Raw genomic sequence first — 23249 nt, forward strand, 5'->3', positions numbered from 1 at the left:
GTTAGCAAGATGCTAAATCTACAAGACACCTGTGCTGTCAGTCATTTACATGAAGAGCTGTCAGTGTGAACAATTTGAGGTTTAGAATGACCAGAACACATTAGCAACCACCCTGAAATGTCCTAGCATCATACTTCCGCATCCACAAAGAGCACCTACAGTAGCAACTAGCTCAAAACTATTCAATAAACTTAGACAACCACAAAGCAATGCCCTGGCAACCACCCAGACATCCCCAAGAAACCACATAGCAAGATGCTAAAAAACACTCAGCACATAGAAACTAGGGCCCTATGATTTCTGCCATGGACAGAATCATGGAATCTAGTTATTCAAATGGTATTTAATGTAGAATGTGGAATTTCACAGAATTTGACAAATTTTGGATGAATATATCAAATATAGGTAGGTCAGTACATTTAAATCAAATAGCAATATGGACTAGTGTCGGCGAATATTAGACCGCAAAAAGACTATTTAAATATGAATCCTGCATGTTCTGCATTTCTCTGAGTTGAATGAATGGCGCAGATGGGGTTTCATCAACTACACATATACACATGTGTGACCCTCGCTGTGTTTTCAGCATCTGCGTCTCACTCTATGAGGGCATGAACACGCCAGAGCTCCAGAGCTGCTCTGAGAGTCACTTGATATCACTACCATCATATCATATAGTAACACAAATAAAACTCTTCACGGCAACGTCAAAATAAAAATTTGCTTTACTTTAAGAAATGGTGACAGAAATACATTACTATTTTACAGTTGAACCATGTAAATTGTCATTTATTTGTGGATTTCAATTAATTAGGGTCATGCTAATGGACTGTCTGTGTGTGTTTTTCTCCCCACGTGCTCCCCGTTACCCTAGTTTCTTCCATATGCAATTGTCTCATTTGGTGCAGGTATGTCCCCTCGTTTAGTTCTGTATTTAAAGTGTCCCCATGCCCCATGTTTCCTTGTCCGGTGTTGTACGTCGATGCTATGTGTGTTTGTGTTCCTGCCTGCCCTGTGTTACCCCTTGTTTAATAAAGACTGTTCTTTGTGACTCTCCTTCGTCTCTGCATTCCTGGACTCCACACAGTAGTCACCGATGACCATTAGATATGCTTTTTATAGTACTAAAAGTTAATTTATCCATTAAAATTGAGCCCAGAAGTCAGCCCTCTTTTCACCCAATGCTTTCCTATCTGCTTTCTACTATCATATCCAATAAAGGCAAAAAAGCCCATAAATATAACTTTTAAAAAATTGGGCCCAGAAAAATTAGAACTGGAGAAAAAAAAAAAAAAAATTAGGAAAAAATAAAGCAGAATTTGGTCCAAAAAATGGATTTCATTGGGCCCTTCACATATAGAAATGCCCTGGAAACCATCAAGAACACCCTAGCAACCACACAGCAACATGCTATAAACTTTAGTAAGCACATAGCAATTCCCTAGAAACAAAAAAGCAATGCCCACACAGAACATTCTTGCATCACGCTGCAGAGTTTTGCATTCTTCAGAAAATATAAATATGTGCCTGTGGTTGAAGAAAAACTGTGCCACTCCACGAAATCAAAACAATGAAGAACTTTGATTGTCATTCATGAAAAGCAACACATCAACTGCTTCCTGTTTTGACACTGAGCCAGGGATTGTCATCTTCATAGAGCTGAAGAGCTTCACTCAGAGCTCACAGCAGGATCTGAGTGGATGAGAGTAGTCCAGAGCACGCTGACAGACCTCCAGAGACACACAATGACTCGTCTATTCCCATTTGGACACACGTCTCTCTCTCTCTCTCAGTTGTTTCGCTTTAATTATCTCACCATTAACTTGACTGACATTAAATGAGGGTAGGTCTAAAGCTGCGATCACACTACCAGCGACTTTGTCGCTGCATGTCGCCAGGGGCTGGTGATGAGGTCGCTAGTGGGCGCTCTCACTACTGGTTGCCTTGACAGCAAATTAGGTTTCTTGTCCCTACATACAAACATTTTGGAGGTTAATTAAGTCCGTACATTAGGGATGGGCGATATCTTATCGTTTGCGATATACCGTTGAAAATTCTCCTCACGATAAAAATTTGTCTCCTCACGATAATAACCATAAGTCTAGTTGATGACGTAGTTTTGTGCGCGCCCGATTCACTGTTCACGTGCGGAGTGAAAACAAGCATGGCGGAAGGCGGACGTGAGGCTGACAGTGCGTTCACACCAGACGCGACTTGCGCGAATAAATCGCGCTATTCGCGCGTAGTTGGACGCGTGAACATTTTGGGTTTACGCGCTTCATTCGCGCGTGAAATTCACGGCACAACAGATGCGAATTCGCGTCATGGGCAGGGCTTCTGCCAGGCGCACATGTATGACTGCCACAAAGAGCATATGTATAGAATTTCGCTCTAAACGCTCAATTCGCGCTGCGTCATTCGCGCGAATTGCGCGGCAGGATGTCTATTCGCGTCTTTGCATTGACTTAACATGTAAATCATTCGCGCTTAACGCTTCATTCGCGTCTGGTGTGAACGCACCATGAGGAGGAGCTTGTTGTTACGCGAGGAGCTACCTCCACAATTTGCTACTGGTTTGGTTACAGAAAATCAGATGAGGAGCAAACTACCATAATATGCAAAGTGTACAGAAAAATGGTGGTTACAAAGAGTGGAAACACGTCCAATTTGAATTTGACATAAAAGATGCCATACTTTTAATAAAGTTAAATATGCCATTTCTGAGATATTACAATGAATTAATTTCTAAAATTTTATGATATGGAAAGCCTGAAACAGATCACAGCAGTATAGCCATACACAGGCTTTCAGTCATCAGCAACGTGGTAAACGTGTGCCAGTAGCCTATGCATATGATTTAATATGAAGCGTCCATAACGCATTATTATGGTTGATAAGAGCAATTAATGGTGATGAGCTGTTGATCATAATTAGCATGGCCATAAGTTGGCTGTGTACAGAAAGTTTCAAGTTAATTGCATTAATAATACTATATGAAATAAACTTAATCTTTAAAACTTAATCTATTTATATATATATATATATATATATATATTATCGTCATTTGTATCGTTATCACAATAAATACCTGAAATTATCGTGATAAATTTTTTAGGCCATATCGCCCATCCCTACCGTACATACAAACAAAAATTTATGAGAAACAGAGCCTAGTTTTTTTCCATTGAGTATGTTTATCTACGGCTGAGAGGAGAACGATCAGGTGAGCTCAACCGTCTTCTTTCCTATTGGCTGTCGCTCCCAAAAGTCGCTCTTCATTTGGATAAAGTTGAAGGATTCTGAACTTTGTTGTGTCGCTGGATACAGCCCATCCGGTCGCCGGAAATCGCCAGCTGTCCATTGAAATGAATGGGATCATGTCGCTTTGTCGCTGGTAGTGTGACCGCAGCTTAAGGAGACACTGAGGGCCTTTCTGATGATCTTTTGTCAACCGCGTGTGAAACTAAAATTTAAACCATAAGAGTTTCATTACTCAAAACAAAATAAACATTAAGTGAATGAAAATAAAATATAAACATGTAAACTTATTTCAGCTTGTTGTTTAACTTGAAGCAGTGCTATTTTAGTATAACTGAGATACTATTATATCGTTTTTATTAATATTTTGAATACGTGTTTATTTTTTTAATTTGCCATTTTCAATTTAATTTTAGTTAAGGTTAAATATAAATAAATATTTATACATGTCTATATAGTTTTTATACATTTTTATTTCGATTTAGTTATTTTAGTACATCAAGTTAAACTAAATTAAAATGATAAATGTTGCCTTGGAAACTAACTGAAATAAAAAAATGTGTTTTTATATATTTTATTTCAGTTAAACGCTTCTTTTATATCAAGTAACACTAAGTATTAAAATAACTAAAACTAAATAAACTAATACTAAAAAATAGACATTTAAAACTAATAGAAACGACAAAAGACACAAACAACTAAATTTACCAAAACTGTAAAATTAAAGAATAATAATAATAAAATAAAAAGTAATTCAAAATATAAAAAAAAAAAAAATCAATATTACTAAATCTGCCATGAAAAATACAATCATGCACAACTCATGTTATATTTTTCAGTAATATAAACACTGTACAAAGTCTCCTGAGGACAGTAGATTGTCAGAGCATCACCCCAGCTTTCTGGATGTTGTTGGTGATTTTACAGACACATCTTTTAGGGTTCATTTTCACAGCTTTTATGATTTGTCTGTCATCAACTACTGTTGTTTTCTCAGCTGATCTGCTAGTTGTTGGTTGCTGGTGTCACTGGTGGTTTCCAAACTCTTGATTTCTCCATGCCCTTTGTTTTTGCTAGAGCTCTAATTGACTTCCTCTTTTCTCTTAGCATCCAAATTGCTTGCTTTTCTCTCAAAGTCAGCTCCCTCATCTTCATCCTGGTTTGTGTGTCACCATCGAATGCAACATTCAGAATGCAGAAGTAATGGATATAACTGATACAACACATTCCCTGCTTTTAATATCTGAAGAATTAATGCAACAGGACACAGCTGATCACTTAGAAAGACCTGTGAGGCAACTGCTCCAATACTTATGCTCACATCAGATAGAGGGATGAAACTATAAAAGTGCTGAACTTCTTAGCTGGTAAAACTTCTATGTGTTGAAACGGCTAATAATAAAATGTGACATTCTGTAGTTTTGTCTCATATTCATCTTTTAATCATATTTGTAAACGTCTTGACTCCACAGCCAACAGAGCAATTTTGTCTTTACTGTTCCAATACTTTTGCAGGGCACTGTATAGTGCTCTTTCAAAACACTTCTAAGATGTTGCATTTAAAAATTCATCCCCTTTTAAAGGAAAAAAGAAAAATAATTTCCAAGGTGATTTAATCAAGCAATTAATAATATAATATTATTTTATAATATCAAAACACTTGTTGAACAGCACTAATGCATCCTGCAAAATAAGACCAGGAAGTAAAAAAAAAAGGGACAAAACTGATTTCACGTTGTCATTTAAGGGAGTATTTGACAAAATAGCAGAGCAAAAACAAACAGTTCAAGAAACAAATGACATCCAAAAATCACTCTAATGACTATGAAATTCATCAGTACAAAACCAACACAAAGAAAAACAGCATGACTGTGTGTGAAACTTCCTGCTAATGAGGCCTTCCCAAATGTTTTTGTGCACGTGGGAGTGTGTTTGCCCGTTCTTTATTGGTTAAGTCAGTATAGGTCACCAAGCCAGGGCAAACGGACAGGAAACAGAGCAGAAGGACATGCTGGACTTCCTGTCTGTGCAGGAACACAATGAGATGATTCTCACAGAACACTGCAGCAGCGCTCCCTGCCAAAGCCTGCTGAGACACACTTCATCGAATCGCCTGAGTTTGTTTGTGTTTACACAAGATTACTTGTGCCTCAAAGTCCATGAAATATGAGCCAGAAAGCAAAGATCTTAGAAATCATCTTCTGTATGTTAAGAGATCATATACTACTGTTCAAAAGTTTTGGTGTCTGTAAGATTTGAAAATGTTTTGAAAGATGTCTCTTATTCAGTTTTTTGATCACAAACAAAGTCAAATATTAAATATTGTGAAATATTTTTACTAAATATCTTTTTTATATATATATAATTTAAAATGTAATTCATTCCTGTGATGCAAAGCTGAATTTTCAGCATTATTACTCCAGTCTTCAGTGTCACATGATCCTTCAGAAATCATTCTAATATATTTATTTTCTACTAGAGGAATGGTATGTATACCATAAGAAAATGTATTTATTTATTTATCATTCATTTAAAAAAATAAAAATAAATAATAATAATAATAAAAGAGTATGATAGACTATGAAAACAGTTTCAAAGCTTCCCCAGTCTAAAAAGACTAGCTATTTATTGAAACTAAGATGCAAAAACTTCTGATGTCAAATTAATATATTAACACATGACTGTCCAATTTAACACATCGACAATGCCAACCGGGTGTTCAGAAACTTGACCCAGTCACAGTGAGGTAATAAGTAGGCCAGATAGGCTACTACTAATCCTAAACTCCAGAATAACTCCCAGTGAGTAAAATGTGAAATGAGCAAAGCAAAGGCAAAGCACATGCAAAGTGACTATTTATATTTAAGTCTTAAAGGTACAGTAGCAAAAAAAATGGCCCCTGAAAGTCAAGGCGTTCAAAGAGGGTGCAAATAAAAATTAATAAAAAAAAATAAAATTGTATGAATAAATAAAAAATAAATTAAAAAGTTTAACTTGATACTAAAATAACTAAACCTGAAATAAAAAAAATAAAAAAATACATAAATAAATAAATAAATAAATAAAGACATTTAAAAATAATAATGCGACTAAAATTACTAAAATTTAAATGGAACATATAAAAAATAAAAAACTGAAAATTCGAACTGTTAATAAAAGCTGTAATAGTATATCAATAATATGAAAAAAAAAAACTAACAAAAAAACACTGTTCCACATAAAAATGTGGTTAAATTTAAGACTAAAATCAAACTAATATGGTCAATGTAAACTTCTTGCTGGTTTATAAAACAGATTCTGTAAACCAGAGCAGCATGCAAACCTTTTCAAGGATTACTGAAGTGAAATGAGGTATTATTTGCATCCCGCCTAACAACCAGTCCTGTGAGTCCATCCAGCCCAGTGTTATCTGTGTGTGAATGAGGCAGCACCCTTCCTGATTTCACACGCTCACACGGCCTCAGCCACAACACACAACTGTGGAGCTGAGTATTTGAACACCACCCACAAAGCATTAAGACCGACTGAACACAGTAAACACCTTTCACCTGACTCACATGACGTGTCAAATGACACATGACGCATCCTAGTGTTTACTACTCTAAAAATGCCTGGTAATACAAACATCAGCAGAAAATCCTCACTGCTAATGCTGATGTTTGTAAAGAATGAAGCTTCAAATGCTCCTCAAAATGAATCACTGATATACAGAAGTGTTTTTCAACTGATTAAATCAGCAAAACGTCTTCAAAACAAGCTCATGACCCTAAATTCAGCATTTTATTATCAAAGTACTGTGAGTTACAAGTCGTGGCCTAATGGTTAGAGAGTTGGACTCGTAATCCAAAGGTTGCGGGTTCGAGTCTCGGGCCGGCAGGGATTGTAGGTGGGGGGAGTGAATGTCCAGCACTCTCTCCACCCTCAATACCACGACTGAGGTGCCCTTGAGCAAGGCACCGAACCCCCAACTGCTCCCCGGGCGCCGCAGCATAAATGGCTGCCCACTGCTCCGGGTGTATGTTCACACATTTTTGGGGCATGGTACCACAGCAATAATAATGGTAATCATTCAATACTATGGTAAATCCCATTACCATATCACACCATCAAATGTGCATAGAAAACAAGTTATCAAATTAGTAAAGTATACTTCTACAGTACAAAGACTTCATTCATTTATTTAAAGTTATATATTTATTAAGTTGTGTAATATGTGTAATGCATTTCATGTTCATTTAGCTTTCAGATTATGTATAAATCTCAATAAAAAAAAAAGACCCTTATGGTTTTGTAGTCCATTTGTAAGTAATCTATCCAGCACTGTATATGTATGTGTGTGTGTGTGTGTGTGTGTGTATACATATATATATGCTATATATAGATAGATAGACAGATAGATAGATAGATAGATAGATAGATAGATAGATAGATAGATAGATAGATAGATAGATAGATAGATTCTTTGACTTACATATTCAGATTACATGTAAACATATACAGTAGGCCTATAATATCTAGAATTATTTCATTATCATATAATCTAGTATTGCGCCTAGTATTTATACTAAAGTACAGGTACAGTATAAACTAAATAGTTTACTTTCAACTGCCATAAAGCACCATGGTACTGTCATGTGTTTTTGGACATGGCACCATGGCAATGCCATGCAATTCCTTTATGCATCTTGTCAATATAGTGTATGAATATGGTACTCATTCAATGATTGTATTCTTATCAGAGTACTATAGTATTACCATCTGATATCAGCACTGTACTACTATAAACGCTCTCAAGGCACAAGCAGGTCCCTCAACTTTACTATTTCCTGAACACGCCGCCACATACTGACTGCACATCCAGACACAGCAGATATCTGATACCGGAGCGCGATGAGGTGCGGCGGTGAATTCCGCGTAAACTCACCTGGTGCAGCGTCTCGGCCGGCAGCTGCGACGCCCGGAACAGCTCCGCCACTTTCCCCGCCGCCAGTTTGCCGCTGCTGTCGGGCTGACAGAGCGCGTACAGCCCCGAGTAACATCTCTGCTCAGTGTCACTCAGGGAAATGAAGGTCCCTCCGGTGCCGGCGGCGGATCCCTGATCCATCCCCGAGCGTGAGCCGCAAGACGTACGGCCTCTCCGTGGCCCTGTGGCGGAGGGAGGGAGGGAGGCGCGTCCGCTCTGCGGTGCTCCAGTACAGATTCGCACACACAATGAACTCCGATGAAGATTAGCTGATTCTCTCTCAGTACCACATCCGACCGCAGAGAGGCGCCACAAAACCACACAAACTCTCACTGCACACACCAGGCTAAACATTCAGAGGTCAAATTTGTATTTTGATTAAATATTTACGTTGATATTTCATTTTTTGTAATAAAGATATACATTAATAGATATGTAGACCTCAAATGTAGCCTAAATGTTTACATTTACATAGTGTTCTAACGTTTTAGATCTAAAAACTGGTTTATACTTGCTTTAAAGTGTTTTAAAATGATACAGCTTAAGATCATTTTATAAATATATTTTTAATAATATTTTAAATTTGTTTGAAAATTGCAATGTAATTGGACTAGATTAGACTTAATATTTATTTAATATTAATTGATATTTAAATGTATATTCATTTGCATTGTATTTAAATTATTACATTTAGTCATGACTACATATATTAAATATATTTACATTTTATGTGGAAGATTTAAAAACGTAAACGTCTGTATTTAAAATGTTATTTTTATTATAAATATTTATGTTTACATTTTATGTTCAAAATTTAAAGACTTAACATTTACATGTGTATTTAAAATTTTACCTTCGTATTAATATTTATATTTACATTTTGTTCAAGATTTAAAGACTTGGGATTTACATTTGAATTGAAAATGTTACATTTATATTTACATTTAATTCAAAAATGCTCATATCATTTATGAAAAAATAATGACATTTTAAAATGGCATGGAAACGAGACTCTTGTTTATTTACTTATGTTTTATTTATGTTTAGCACTTGAAAGAGAGTGTGAAATTTCAAATAAGTGATGTGAATTATTGACACAATCGATAATGAACAGATCACAGATATGTAGAATACTAACTGTGAAGACTATTAATGATTTCCCTTTGAGTTTGAAAGAGAATACTTAGATCTTTACTGCCATCTTGTGTCGGGCAAATGCACTCAGAATTTTGGGGTGATGTGACTTAGTGGTTAAACATCTGCTCTGGTAAGACAAAGGTTGCAGGTTTGAGCTCCACAAGAGCTAATTTATGAACTATGATCATTGTGACACACACATTGACAATGACTCAGCCACATTTTATTTCTAGTAACTCATGTTTGGCTTTGCTTGAGTTAATGTGTCCTGTGTACTTCATATTGCAGTGAAAAAAACCTTCAGGAAGACTGAACTCTCCCACTTTAAATGACAAGTTGATGAAGGTACTGTAGTCCTCGGGTGTTGCCTGTCTCATGTGAACAATAGTTCACCCAGGCAGCAAAGCGTGACATTTTATGACATTTATATGTGACAAACACTTATCAAACAGCGTCTCGTATGACTTTATGGCCTGTGTGGAATTTACTGATGTGGAAAAAGTAGTTGAAACAGCACTAAAATCAAATAAGCATAGCATTTGGAAAATTTGTTTTTGCAAATATTAACGGCAAAATATCTTATTAAAGCTCCTGAAAACAAATTTTGAAAGATACTCAGAGGCTATATCTTGAATTAGGTTTGTTTTTCTTACCCTGTCGGCAAAGTGTTGTTTCTTGTTTTAAGCATAAATTTAATAGAACTTAGTGAAGGTTATGCATAGAAAACAGGTTATGAGACGAAACACATAATTCAGGATATATTCTCTGAAAACGTAATATATTATGCTACTTTGCTTCTCAAATACATCTTATATCTTTTCGTAAGGATGTTTATTTTCACTGGAAAATATGACAAAATACTCGTTAGGGAAATTGTTTTTTTTTAAACATAAGTTATAATATTTGCTTTTATCTAATATCTAAATATTATTTTTATAGAGAGAGAAAGATAATCTCTTTACTCACCAAGGCTGGATTTATTTGTTTAAAAAATAAAAAAGTGAAATATTGTTACAATCCAAAAAAAAAAAAAAAACAGTTTTCTATATAAATATATTTTAAAATGTACTTTATTTCTGTAATGCAAAGCTAGTTATCAGTGTCACATGATCTTACAGAAATCATTCTAATATGCTGATTTGCGGCTCAAGAAACATTTCTTATTATTATCAATGCTAAAAACAGTTGTGCTGCTTCATATTTTTGTGGAAACCATGACACACTTTTTTCAGGATTCTTTGATGAATAGAAAGTTCAAAAGAACAGCATTTATAACGACATTCTAAATGTCTTTACTGTCACTGTTGACAGTTTTTAATGTACTTTTGCTGCTTAAAAATATAAACTGATTCTAAATATGAAACTTGAGGTATAAGACAATGAATGAGTAAACCTGGTCTCTTTATTAGGTGACAAATTAACCGCATTGAGCGTTTCCTCATCTTGCAGTGTCAGAAGGTGGTTAACCATCAAACTTCTTTCTTGTCTGATTTGTCTTTTTCTGGTCTTGCAGGAAAAGCTTTAATCTCAAGCAAAGGGAAGATGCAGAAGAAGCGGTTTGCTTCAATCATCAGGGGTTCTGGGGAAGCACGGCCTTCATCTGAGAACTGATTTTTCTTGTATTTTTCAGAAACAAGCCATGTCTGGCCCACCTACGTGAGTACGCCGACACTTTGAAGTGATGTTACCGACGACATATTCAGAAACGCATCATTAAAAATAAAAAATACAACTTTAAACAACAGCATGAAGACATAAGTCAAAATGACATTCAGGTTCATGTTGATATCACACATCATACAGCTTTAAACACCCAGTGTTTGCTGTGTTTACATATCGAGACGAGAAGACGGTTATTACAGAAGCAAAATATAAAAACAGAGCAGGTCAGCGCAGCCACATCTGTTGTTATGATGAAGAGAAATCATGTGCATTTACATTCATAGACCTGAGCGCAAGCTGGAGAGCTGTTTACCGACTCCCACACTATTTCACTTTATTATTCCACGGGATAAACAATCAAAGGCAGCCAGGCACGCAGCTCTCCTTTTAAATTTACATTTATGTTCACCGCTGAGTTTCTCCACTATATCTGAATAGATGGTGTTTGTTCTGACTCTCTCTCTCTCGCTTTGGGGGCAGGTCTAGTCATTGCTTAACCATTAAACGGCTCCGTTCAGCCCTTTGTATCTTAAGCTCTGACCGGTTTATAATCTCTGACCGCTGAATTCAGCAGCATATGAGATAAAGTTGCTCATCCAGATAGACAGAGATGCTAGCTGGAGTTCTTCTTCTGATATTCCTGCCTCCCCTGGTAGCAAAGGATCTTTGTAAAGGTAAAACATCTCAGATTTCCCGGGATCTTGTGGGAATTGGTGTCTGTTTGAGAGAAATAGTTTTCCTCTGATCTTTGCACCTGCTGAGGGTTGGTCATTTGTTCTGAGTTTAGAGTAGCTGCAGTCATTTTTAATCTCACAGCTGGTTTTCACGGAGGAAAGAAAACACGGTCTTTGTGCCATCTGAGAGGCTGAATGATAGTGTTAAAGATGAATGAATGTACTAGAAAATGTGTTCAATCAGATAGAACTAAGCATTTATAGTTTTTTTCTAATTCAATTAATAAAATGGATGGATTTAAAAAAAAAAAAGAAAGATGTTCAGGACAGATTTCGAGTCATACTTCAGCTCATAAGCAAGAGAAAGAAAGAAGAAAAAAATTATTTTCATGATAATTATGAGCAAAAATCCCCCAATTCTCATTTTAAAAATCTGTTTATCTTTATATATATATATATATATATATATATATATATATATATAGACACTGTAAAAAAAAATCTTCCAAAAAGTTAATAATAATTTGAAAAATAATTTGTTACCCTGCTGACTTAAAATTTTTAGTTTAGTCAACTTGAAATTTGAAATTACTCAATGTTAATTTAAGGGACACCTGTAATATTTTAGTTGAATAAACAAAAAAATGTAAGTCAGCGGGGGTAACAAATTATTTTAAGTTGAAACAACCATTTTTTTTAATCACACACATATATACATATATATAGTATCTGTTTTACTCCCTTTTTTAATTTAATTAATTTGAATTTAATATAATAAAAATACCAAACACACATTTTAAATAAATATATAAATAGTAAAATATCTGTATTCATTCTAATGTGAATTATAAAATAAGAAAGTCATTTATCATAGTCCAGTATCACTAAAATACGATTATAATTTTTTTATAAATATTTTGAATTTGTTTTGTTTTCTATTTTCTCTTTTCACTTAATTTTAGTTTATTTTCATTTTTTGTCAACTTTATTAGTTTTAGTTTTTTAAAATGACTATACAATTTTTATAATTTTTTATTTATTAGTTTAAGTAGTTTTAGATATTTTAATACTTTTAGTACTTATTTCAGTAAGTTTAAGTTCTGTTTTTTATTTTGGTTTATTTTGTTTTAAGCAATACATTTTTGTTGTTGTTACAGTTTCAGTTTTTTATATATATAGTTTTAGGCTTTATTGTCTTGCATTGTCTTCATTGTCTTTTTTTAATTTTTTATATGATATTTTTGAGAGATTCGCCTGCCAGGTAAAGGGAACTCAATTCTCGATAGTCATTTAAAGGAAAGGAGAAAGCGAAAATGTTCAGAGGGAGTGTGAAATTACAGTGAACTGAAACTTCAAGAGAGTTTAAATAAGGACAAAATCATCGCTGAAAAATCTAACCATCCTAAACTGGATTCTGCCACTTTGTTGTCTGACCAAAAAAAAACTGACTCACTTTCTTGTTTGGCATCTTATCTCATTCAGTTTGGTATCTTGAGAAATCATTGAGAAATAAAGTGACACATAAATTCCCTAATGAGAATCTTTTACAAGGACAGTAAATAAGGACAAACTCAGCAAAAGCCTTATCCTTATCAGCCCAAAAAGAACAAGATGTAACGGATTCACACAACAACAACAAGCAATGATTTCTGTAAATAAATGAACTCTCTTTCTCTCTCTAGACAGTCAAGATGGATTTAAAGTCAGACTCAGCATTAAAACGGCCCTCGGAGATGATGCCGTGGGTTTTGGTTTACTTCTCTTTTCATTTGGTTTGATGTCCATATTCGTAATTTTATTCAGGCACATTGTGCAACTTGTTAAATAATGAAACTTTTTTCTGTGTATCTCAGTATGAGTGGAATGAGAGCGAGATGTTTCTCTTCAGGTCTACCCTGGCGTATGCGATGAGGAAACAAACTAATCAGACGTATAAGTGAGTAACGCTTTCCACCCACGAGCAGGTGACACACTTTACAAAAGATAATCAACAGCAAATCTGTTTTTGTGATGACCACTTTGATTGTGATTGAAAACGTGAGCAGAATGATCTGACCACAGCTGTGGAGTAATATCTGAGGGCTTTCAGAGTCAAATCTGTCTGTTGTTCATGTGTGGGTCAGGTTTTGTCATCACTGTCTGGACAAAGCTAGTAAACCTGTCAGTGGTTGCAACAGTGTGAAACATTGAGGTGCTGAAATGCAACGTGTTTTTTAACAACAGACAGCCAATCATAAGCTTCCTCAGTGCTTGCTTCATTAAATATTCATGTGCTTCTACAGCCGTAGATACTTTCAAGCGCTGGGTTTAGTTTCTCAGTTTTTACCTGAGGGAAACAGGTGGTATGTTTCAGAAAACTTTAGACAAGTAAATTTAAATATCTGCCAACATTTCTAGATGGAAAAGCAGTTATTTAAAACTGGCCTGCATGTTGCATCTGTATTCAAATGAGAACATTAACCTGACCTACCCAAGGTTTACAACTAAAATGTGAACTATTATAACATGACTTAGGGTAAAATATGTGAAACATGAACCCAGAGAAGCCAAGATTATATTACATTATATTGCATTGCTTTGCTTTGCATTGTTTTGCTTTGTGTTTCTTCAAAGCATTGCTTTGCATTGAATTGCTTTATGTTATATTATACTGCATTACGTTAAAATACATGACAGAGAGGTTAACAATTTCAGGTAAACCAAGATTATTTTATGTTATATTGCTTAGCATTGCTCCGCTTCGTGTTCTTTGCATTGCTCTGCTTGCTGCATTGCTTTGGGTTACATTATCTTACCCAACTAACAACAAATATTCTAAGAACATTTTGCTAATGTTCCCATTAAGTTATGGAAACATTATTTCTGAATGTTCTCTGAACGTTCAAGACATGCAGTTTTTAAAATGTTTTTTATTTTTCATGGTTATTTGAACGTCAAAGAACATTCCACTTTATAATTAGAATTTTCTCTTAACATTCTAAAACAAGTAGAAACATTAAAGAATGTTAGATGAACATTCAACTAACATATTTCAGAAGAAAAAGAAAAATGAAAACCAAGATTATTACATTACATTGCATTCCATTGCATTCTATGACAGAGACATTAGGCTAATAATTTGAGATAAAGCAAGAATATATTAAGTTATATTGTTGGCACTTCATGCTTTGCATTTGTTGTTTCATTGCTTTGAGTTGCATTGCTTTGAATTATATTTGTGTTATATTTCATTGTTACAATTTCAGATGAACCAAGATTATTTTATTATATTGCTCTGCATTGCACTGTTTTGCGTTGCATTTGTTGTGTTGCTTTTTATTGTTTTATGTTGCAGCACTGCTTTGCATTACGTTATGTTACATAATAATAATTATAATAATGCATTTATTTTATATAGCACCTTTAAAAGTTGCTTTCTCAAAGTGCCTTACAAGCAAACATAACAACAGAGATCAGAGTCAGAGGTTAACAATTTCAAAGGAACCAAGATTATATCACGCTACATTGTTTTGCTTCGTGTTGCATTGCTTTGCTTTGAGATATTAATTTCAGATAAACTAAGATCATATTATGTTACATTGCTCTGAATTGCATTGTATTGCGTTCCATTACTTTGCTTTGTGTTGCATTGTATTGTGTTTTTGCAGCATTGCTTTGTGCTATGTTTGCATTATATAACATGGCAGATGGGTTAACGATTTAAGATAAACTGAGATTGTTACATTATTTTGATCTGCCTTGCATTGCATTGTCATGTGTTGCAATGGTTTGAGTTACATTATATTACACTGTTCTACATTACCTTAAAAATAACAGACGGGTTTACAATTGTATGCGTTAAACCTTAATAACCAGCAGTTTTCGGAACCATCTGCCATAATATTCTACTCACCGCTTATCAGCCTTTGGCATCACTGGTAGAGTTTTCCTCTGGCTAACATTATTTCGTAGCGCAAGGCAGTAATTTGTATCTATTGAGCAACATAGATCATGTACTGTTCCAGTCTAACACGGTGTGTCCCCCAAGGCTCCAATCACAGCCCTCTCCTCTTTCCAATTTATATGCCTCCCCTTCGGCAAATAATTTGATGGCACGGTCTCAGATTCCATTGCTACGCTGCTGACACGCAAATCTATATCAGCTTCCAGGCCAGAGCAGCGTTTCCACTGCCTTTCTTATCTTCTTGACTTTCTTATAGTATTTTTTCTGTTTCTTTTCTTTTTCTCACTCAGAGTTAGGAATTTGAACAAACTCATAATCCTAAGTAGCAAACTTTCAGCGTGTATCTCAATTCAACTCCATTTGCCATAAAGATGATACCTCTGCTAGTATTTTTCTAAGTCGTTAAACGTATGATTTTCACCTTACAAATGTAAAATAGATGGGGTGGTGGTGGGGGGGGGGGGATCTAATAGCAACTAACAACCACGTTTGTACAGGCAAGTACTTACTTAAAAACGTGTTTTCATAAAGCTTCACAAAGCTATCATTTAGTGACTTTAATGAAATGAAGCGTCACATTCACAGTGTGATACATTTAACTGAGTTTTTCATATCACATATTATTCATTTGACAGATAATTTAAAGACACTTCCAAATGAAAATCATTAAGAATCTACTTCCATGAGATAAATTATGTGTTTAAAATGAAACCTGGCAGAGACAAAATACCACATATCAGGTAACTTCTGTATCTAAAGGCCTTTTCTTCAAATGAGGTATGATGTGCGATGAATAGATATAATTTTGTGTAATGATGGATTATTATCAAAACTATGATCTAGCAGTCATTTTACACATTCAATAATAACAGTGATCATCTACAGGTGAAAAGAATAATACATGGTGTCACTGTCATCTTAGGCCTGACCTGTTTTAGTGGATTAAATATGTATTTTTTAATCAGTGTTTTTCCCCTCAATTATATTCGTGCAATTGAGCCGCTCTCGGATGTAGGGAAAGCACGACTGATTAATTCAACCAGTGTAATTACGGGCCGATATAGACACTAATGGGTCAAGGGAAATCAATTGCGGTTAACCTTTCCCAGCCAGATATCGGCCCCTAACAATTGTGAAATCTCACAGCTGAAGTGATGCAGAGATGCTTCAGGCTTGTTTGTGAGGGAACCGCAGTATTGATTGATGCCGGTGTGCTAGATGGGGAGCATGCGCTTCTTTTGCAGCATCATGTTACATTGATGAGATGCTGTTTGTGTTTGATTCTTATTGGCTGCTTCCAGTATATATTGACAAACCATGTCTGTGGGCATTACATGAATTTGCATGGCAAAAACAAAAAAATATTTTATATATATATATATATATATATATATATATATATATATATATTTATTGATTTATTATTATTATTATTATTATTAATATCGAAGCATCTTTAAAACAAGATACATTCACTTGGGAAGCAAAATTGTATAAAATACTGTTCAAGATTTTGGGGTTGGTAAGAATTTTTAAATGTTTTCTCTCAACAAGGTCTCATTTATGTGATCACAAACACAGTGATATTGTGAACAATTATTGAATATTAAAGTATCTGTTTTTTATTGCAATATATAATTTATTCCTGTAATATATAGACTTAAATTAAATATGTTCTCTGAAAAAAAAAAAGCATTATCCCACACAATTTAGCTTTTCATACTCGAAAACAAGACACAAATATTGATTAAAACAATGATTTTTATGCTGTGTAGGTGTATGTGTGTTTGTGTGAGGCTGTTTTATTAGTTTCAGTGCTTTTTCTATGATGCTCTCAAAAAAAGAAAGAAAAAAAACACATTGTCTGCCTCCAATAAATCACATTTTTCTAATTGATCTTTTTCAGCATTGCAAACATACTGGTGTGCAATGATACACAAAGAGTGTCGTTCGTGTTCGTGGTGACATCACCGGATGTTCCAGACCAACTGATCCCCAAAGAACAAGTAGAACAAGCAGTGAAGTGAGTCTACGCTCTGTGCTGTAGTTTTATAGGTTTAGACTTTATGTGCTGATGGCTAGATGGTACACAGCACGTGGGCAACAACGTGACAGTATTGCACAAACTTATGGCTCTATTTCAAATCCTCCAAGTGAGCTGGCTTGCTTGAATGCCAACTACACGAAGCTACTTTAACGTTTTAAAAGTATAATTTAAAAAAAAATTATAATTAGCAGATAATGAAATATTAATGAAATAAAAGGACACTTACGTGTATGAGGGTTAATGGCAATTTTTTTAGCACACTTACATTTTTAAAAAAAGTGCATTTTCTAATGTCAAATTAAATGTTTTGTACTTTAAAGTGCATTCATTATGCTAAAATACACGTTGATGTGTTGACTAACAGTACTAAAAGCGTTAAGTTTTGTTTACTAAAAATTGTCAAAATTAAGTTAAAATGAAGTCAAATTAACTATAATACATTTAATTGCACAAGCATTGCATTGCACTTAAAGCACAAGAGATGCATTGTTTGCACAAGTGTGTGATTTTAACATGCTATGATTCAAGATTTAAATAAGCACAAAATAGTAATAGTGCTATCATAATTTTCAGTGATACATAAAATGTAATGTATTAACAGTTTCTTTGTTTGCCAGTTTGCCACATTTTCTGTCTGTTTTTTACACAAATTATCTAGGATGTACGCAATAATCATAGCTTTGCATAAGAAGCATAAGGGCTTTCCTGTAGCTCAAATAGTAGAGCATGGTGCTAGCAACGCCAAGGTCATGGGTTCGATTCCCAGGGAAAGCAAGAGCTGATAAAATGTAAAAACTGTAACTTTAATGCAATGTCAGTCGCTTTGGATAAAAGCTTCTGCTAAATGCATAAATGTAAGAAGCATAACTTTGATGGTTAAGCCTAAAAACCAGACAGTTTTTATCATGAAAAGATTCTGAGCATCTAGATCTGTGATACTACTGTTTCTCCTTTAGCATGCAAGACCCCTAACACGTTATTTATTATTCCAGGAAGAGTAAGCATCGCATAAACAATGCGTTCCTGTTATCGGACATGACCCTGGAGTTCTTGGGAATCCCTCCGACGCTGGCGGCCCCGATCACATACGACACTGAACCCTGGCTCATCGTGTTCGGGGTGGTCATTGGTGCTGTGGCTGTGGGGATCATAGCTTTACTGATGTCCACAGTAAGCAAAAAACGACGGTCAGTAACGCTCTTTAGACAAACCATTCAAATAGTATTGATTGTGATCAATGATGTGCCTAGTATTAACATCACTGCAAAAAAATGATTTTGTTCCTCAGTATTTTTGTCTGGTTTTCCAGAGTCAAAACATTTTTAAATCAAGATGCAAGTTACTTGAGAAGCGAAATGACAAGATATTAAGTGACTTACGTACATTTACTTGAGAGGCAAAATTACTGTAAATCGTGTTTTCTAAAAAATCTATCAAAATTAAGTGACTTCATGCTTAAAACAAGAAAAAATATACAAAAATGCAAGTTTAAAGTGGTTAAAGGTGACCTGCTCACAAAACTGACTTTAACCAAGCATTTAACATGCATATCTCAAATGCATCTCTGATGTTATACAAGCTTTTCCTTTATGTATATTAGACTCTTCTTTGTTTATGGAGCTAGTTTTAGTGCCGTGTTTGACTGACAGGTGAGTAGGCGTTGCTTTGTTGTTTTCTGAGATGCATTAGCATTTAAAGTGCAAATGTGATGTTGTAGTCACATCCATTTTTAGTAAATCTGAAGGGGATTTCAGTGACTGGATCATAATAATTTTATGAACATATGTATTTAATGTTGCGGACTGGTGATTGGATCACTTGAGATGGACGTTAATACTAATGTTAGAAACTAAAAGTAGCAAAGTTGACAACATTAAGTTCATCTGTTTCTTTTTTTTTTTAAACAAACATTATAACAGAACAAACTAAACTAAATGTTAATGCTAAACGCTGCTTAATATATTTGCCGAAACCAGATTCTTTTCAGGATTCCTGGATGACTTGAAAGCATTTATTTGAAATAAAAATCTTTTGAGACATTATAAAGTCTTTACATGATAAAAATTCTTTCTTCAAAAAATCAATAAATAAATACCCCAAACCAAACTTCTGAATGGTAGTGTATATAATTTAGAGATTGTATTTTATGGAAATGTATGTCACCTCAATTGTAATTGTGTATTTATTCAATCATTCAAAAACACGAAACAGAAAAAAATACATAAATTCGGACATACTTTGTTAGCTATTTAAGATGACTTAATGAATGTAGTTAGCATTGTTAACTTGTAGCTTGGCTGCAGGCCTATTTAACTACTTTTTAAGTAGTTTGTAGCGGCGAAAATTAGTTTCAAAGTAGCTACCCCAGTGGTTTTCTTGGACACAGACATACCTTACTGTTAGATCCCTCCCTGATCTGACCTGTTTATGATGCTTTATTCACCACAGAGCCAAAGAAAAAGCTGCTGGTCTTTCAGAAGCGGATGAAGGAATAGTCAAAGAGAATGGAACCACACTTTCGAGTCTTGGAGGGAAAGAAGGCGTCTATAATCAAGCGTTCTCAAATGACGACCGTTTCACCGAGCTGTAGACACTGAGGACAGCCAAAGAGAAAGAGTAAAGCCATTCAGTATCACTTAACATATAATAAAAAATTATAGCCTCCTCTACACTGTCCTGGAATGCACAGAAATAAGATTGAGCATTTATATATTACTTTGTTGAGTTTTGCAGCTGTTTCAAAACTAACACTATGTTCTAATCAAACGTGATGCAATACCGTGATACTGTACTGATTATGTGCTTTAATGTTATTATTATTCATGTTAAAAGAGTCTAATATGACTTGGAATATATAGCCATACTGAAAATAACAATGGAGAATTTACCTCAGATCTTGAAAATAAATGTAAGAAAATATTAATGTTATAACTGTGAACTCAGTGTGAAAAAAAAATAGTTTCAGTCACTCAGTTTGTATTTTTAAATAATGTTAAAATTGGTTAATATTTATGTATTTGATTATGTACTTACTACACTGTAAAAAAAAAAAAAAAGAAGTTGAGCCGACTTCAAATTTAGGCAACCAGCTTCAGCAGATTTTTGAGTTTATACAACAAAAAGTTGAGAATCTCCTACAAAAATAAGTTGAGAGAACTCAAAAATCTGCTGAAGCTGGTTGCCTTAAAATTTTAAGTTGGCTCAATTATTATTATTTTTTACTGTGTATGGAAGTTCTGCCATGGAACAAAATATGAAAAAGGTAAACGTGACTTTTTTCTTTTTTTCTCTGAATTTAGTTTATATTTCACAGTTAGGATTTTTTTTTATAAATAATAATTTTTACTTTTTTATAAAAATAAACTCATATGCAAATTCTGAACTGGGAGAAAAAGTCAAAATTATGAATTATAAACTCAGAATTGCAAGAGATAAATTCAAATCTTAAAGCAAAGGTCAGAATTGAGAGGTTCAGACTCACAATTACGAGTTATAACTTGCAGTTGTGGGAAAAAGTCAGAATTGACTTAAAAACATGAAATTGCTGGGAAAAGTCTGAATTGTGAGATATAACGTGCAATTGTGAGGAAAAAAAGAAGTCAGACTATTAACATAAGTTGCAATTATCTTTTTAATATTTTGATTTTGTGACAGAAACGAACTTAACTTATCTATTTGATTATAACCATTTTGTTCTCAGAGAGAGACCCGCCCACACACTCTTCTGATTGGCTGGAGATTTTTGATGCATTTAATAGCTCTGGTGTGTCTGTGGACTGAAAAACTCTTATCGTTGGAAACTCATTGCATTGCATCTGGTTAGGACACGGTGTAACATCAATCGTGTCCTACTAAAAGTTATCAAAAATAGTTTAGTAGTTAATTTTTAGCTTATGTCCCGCCCCCAACTTCCTTTTTAAACAGGGAGATATGTCAACTCAGGAAAGAAATCTGTGCTTGTCAAACATGTCATGAGGTTTTTAAATCAGCTGACAATGCTACAAGGTAATCCGTAGCATATGCTGGCGTCTGAATTATGTTCTCAGGTGCCTGTTTATTCAGCAGCAATGCATAATGAATTATTAGAGGGAATCAATAATTGATGAAAAGATGAGGCACTTCTACACGGTAATAAATTAGGCAATTTTCTAGTGTCAAAAACAAGCGTTTTTTTTACCCATTATGAGATGTGGGTTTGTGCATCCATCACACTTCAACTGCTTTAATTGATTGGATCCTCCACTGAGTGGGAAAGAAGATTGAAGAATATTAAGAGAAGATCTCCCTGAAGAATATGAGATGTTGAACGTTCATGAGATTTACGGCACGATCGTTCACTAATTGGATCCTCCATCTTCAGAACCGCACACAAGGCTACATTCGCAGAGAAATAACAGACCAATATCACAAGAAAGCTCATTATTGTATTGATGCCCTGTAGGAATACAGACCAATACTATAGATCATCACTCCACACCTGCTGCTGTGTTTAATAAGTTCTTCAGGTGGTAGTTAACAATCTCTGCTGCTATAGGTTCAAGGTTCAAACCCCTGGATTTGTAATACTTCAACTAGAACTTGTCATTTTAGCGCACACGTATTCTTTTTACATTTGGATATGCACTGATGCATACAATATTATTGTACTGACAGCAATTAAAACATAAATACTTGCATGTATAACTTTAGAAAAATGACTAAATGTTTAAGGTTCATTCAATATTGAAGATTTGGAATTAAAAAATAGATTGTATTGTATTTATAATAAATTTGATTATGTTAATGATAGTAAGTTTAATGTCTCATTTTGTTTTAAAAGTGCTCTCTGTTCTAATTTTTTCTTCCTTTTTTTGAAAGGTTAGACTGGTCACAATTGTTTGCTTTAGTCATAAAATCAGTGCGTTTCACTTATATTTAATTATATTTAATATCTCATATTCATCCTTTTTAAGGTTAGACTGGTCACAATAGTGTGTTTCACTTATATTTTATACTTGTGGAGCTCTGATGATGATATTATATATTTATTAAATTATATATAAAATAATAACAAATTAATTTAATTTTAACACTATATTTAATGTCTCAGTTTTTTTTATTTTTTTTATTCTATTTTATACTTGTGGAGTTCTGATGATGACTTCCGGCATACAAATAAATTACAGTATAATATAAATATCAAATTAATTTAATTTTAACACTAGTAAATTTAATGTTTTTTTTTTATTCTATTGTATACTTGTGCAGTTCTGATGATGATCAAATTCCACCATAAATTCTAATAAAAATTATAATAAATGTTATTTTATTTTTTTCTTCCTCTTAGGTTAGACAGGTCACAATAGTTTGCTTTTGTCATAAAATAGTGCGTTTAACTTTTTATACTGGAGCTTTAATGATGATTAACTTCCACTACGAGTGCAAATGACTTTAATTTAATTACATGTCCCATCTGGATTTCATTTACGGATAAATTTACCATGAAAAAGATCTTTCTGTGACTAAGTCTCTCCATCATGTATGGATAAATGAGAATCTCACTATGTCTCCTGATGCATTTACCAG

General features: G+C 34.2%; 2 protein-coding genes across 6 annotated transcripts in view; one reads left to right on the plus strand and one right to left on the minus strand.

The window, feature by feature from the left end:
• Positions 1-8462, minus strand: part of LOC306859295 (ralBP1-associated Eps domain-containing protein 2-like) — a 43280-nt gene extending 34818 nt beyond the window's left edge. For 3 of the 5 annotated variants that reach the window (XM_079400266.1, XM_079400265.1, XM_079400263.1), the window contains exon 1: positions 8183-8369. In XM_079400266.1, coding sequence (XP_079256392.1) covers positions 8183-8362 — 180 coding nt within the window. In that variant the 5' untranslated portion in view covers positions 8363-8369. Of the gene's footprint in view, positions 1-8182 lie in introns of all 5 variants that reach the window. The other 2 variants (XM_079400264.1, XM_079400267.1) reach the window with 2 other exon arrangements.
• A 3168-nt stretch (positions 8463-11630) lies between these two features.
• LOC306859300 (collectrin-like) lies at positions 11631-20274 on the plus strand (the record flags this gene model as incomplete). The annotated part of the gene is made up of 6 exons (XM_079400273.1): positions 11631-11694; positions 13377-13435; positions 13548-13630; positions 17544-17660; positions 18677-18871; positions 20133-20274. 6 exons carry the CDS (start codon positions 11631-11633, stop codon positions 20272-20274), a joined length of 660 nt encoding a protein of 219 aa, XP_079256399.1.
• Positions 20275-23249: the final 2975 nt, after the last annotated feature.

The sequence above is a fragment of the Barbus barbus genome (assembly GCF_936440315.1).
Source record: "Barbus barbus genome assembly, chromosome: 40".
Lineage (NCBI taxonomy): Eukaryota > Metazoa > Chordata > Actinopteri > Cypriniformes > Cyprinidae > Barbus > Barbus barbus.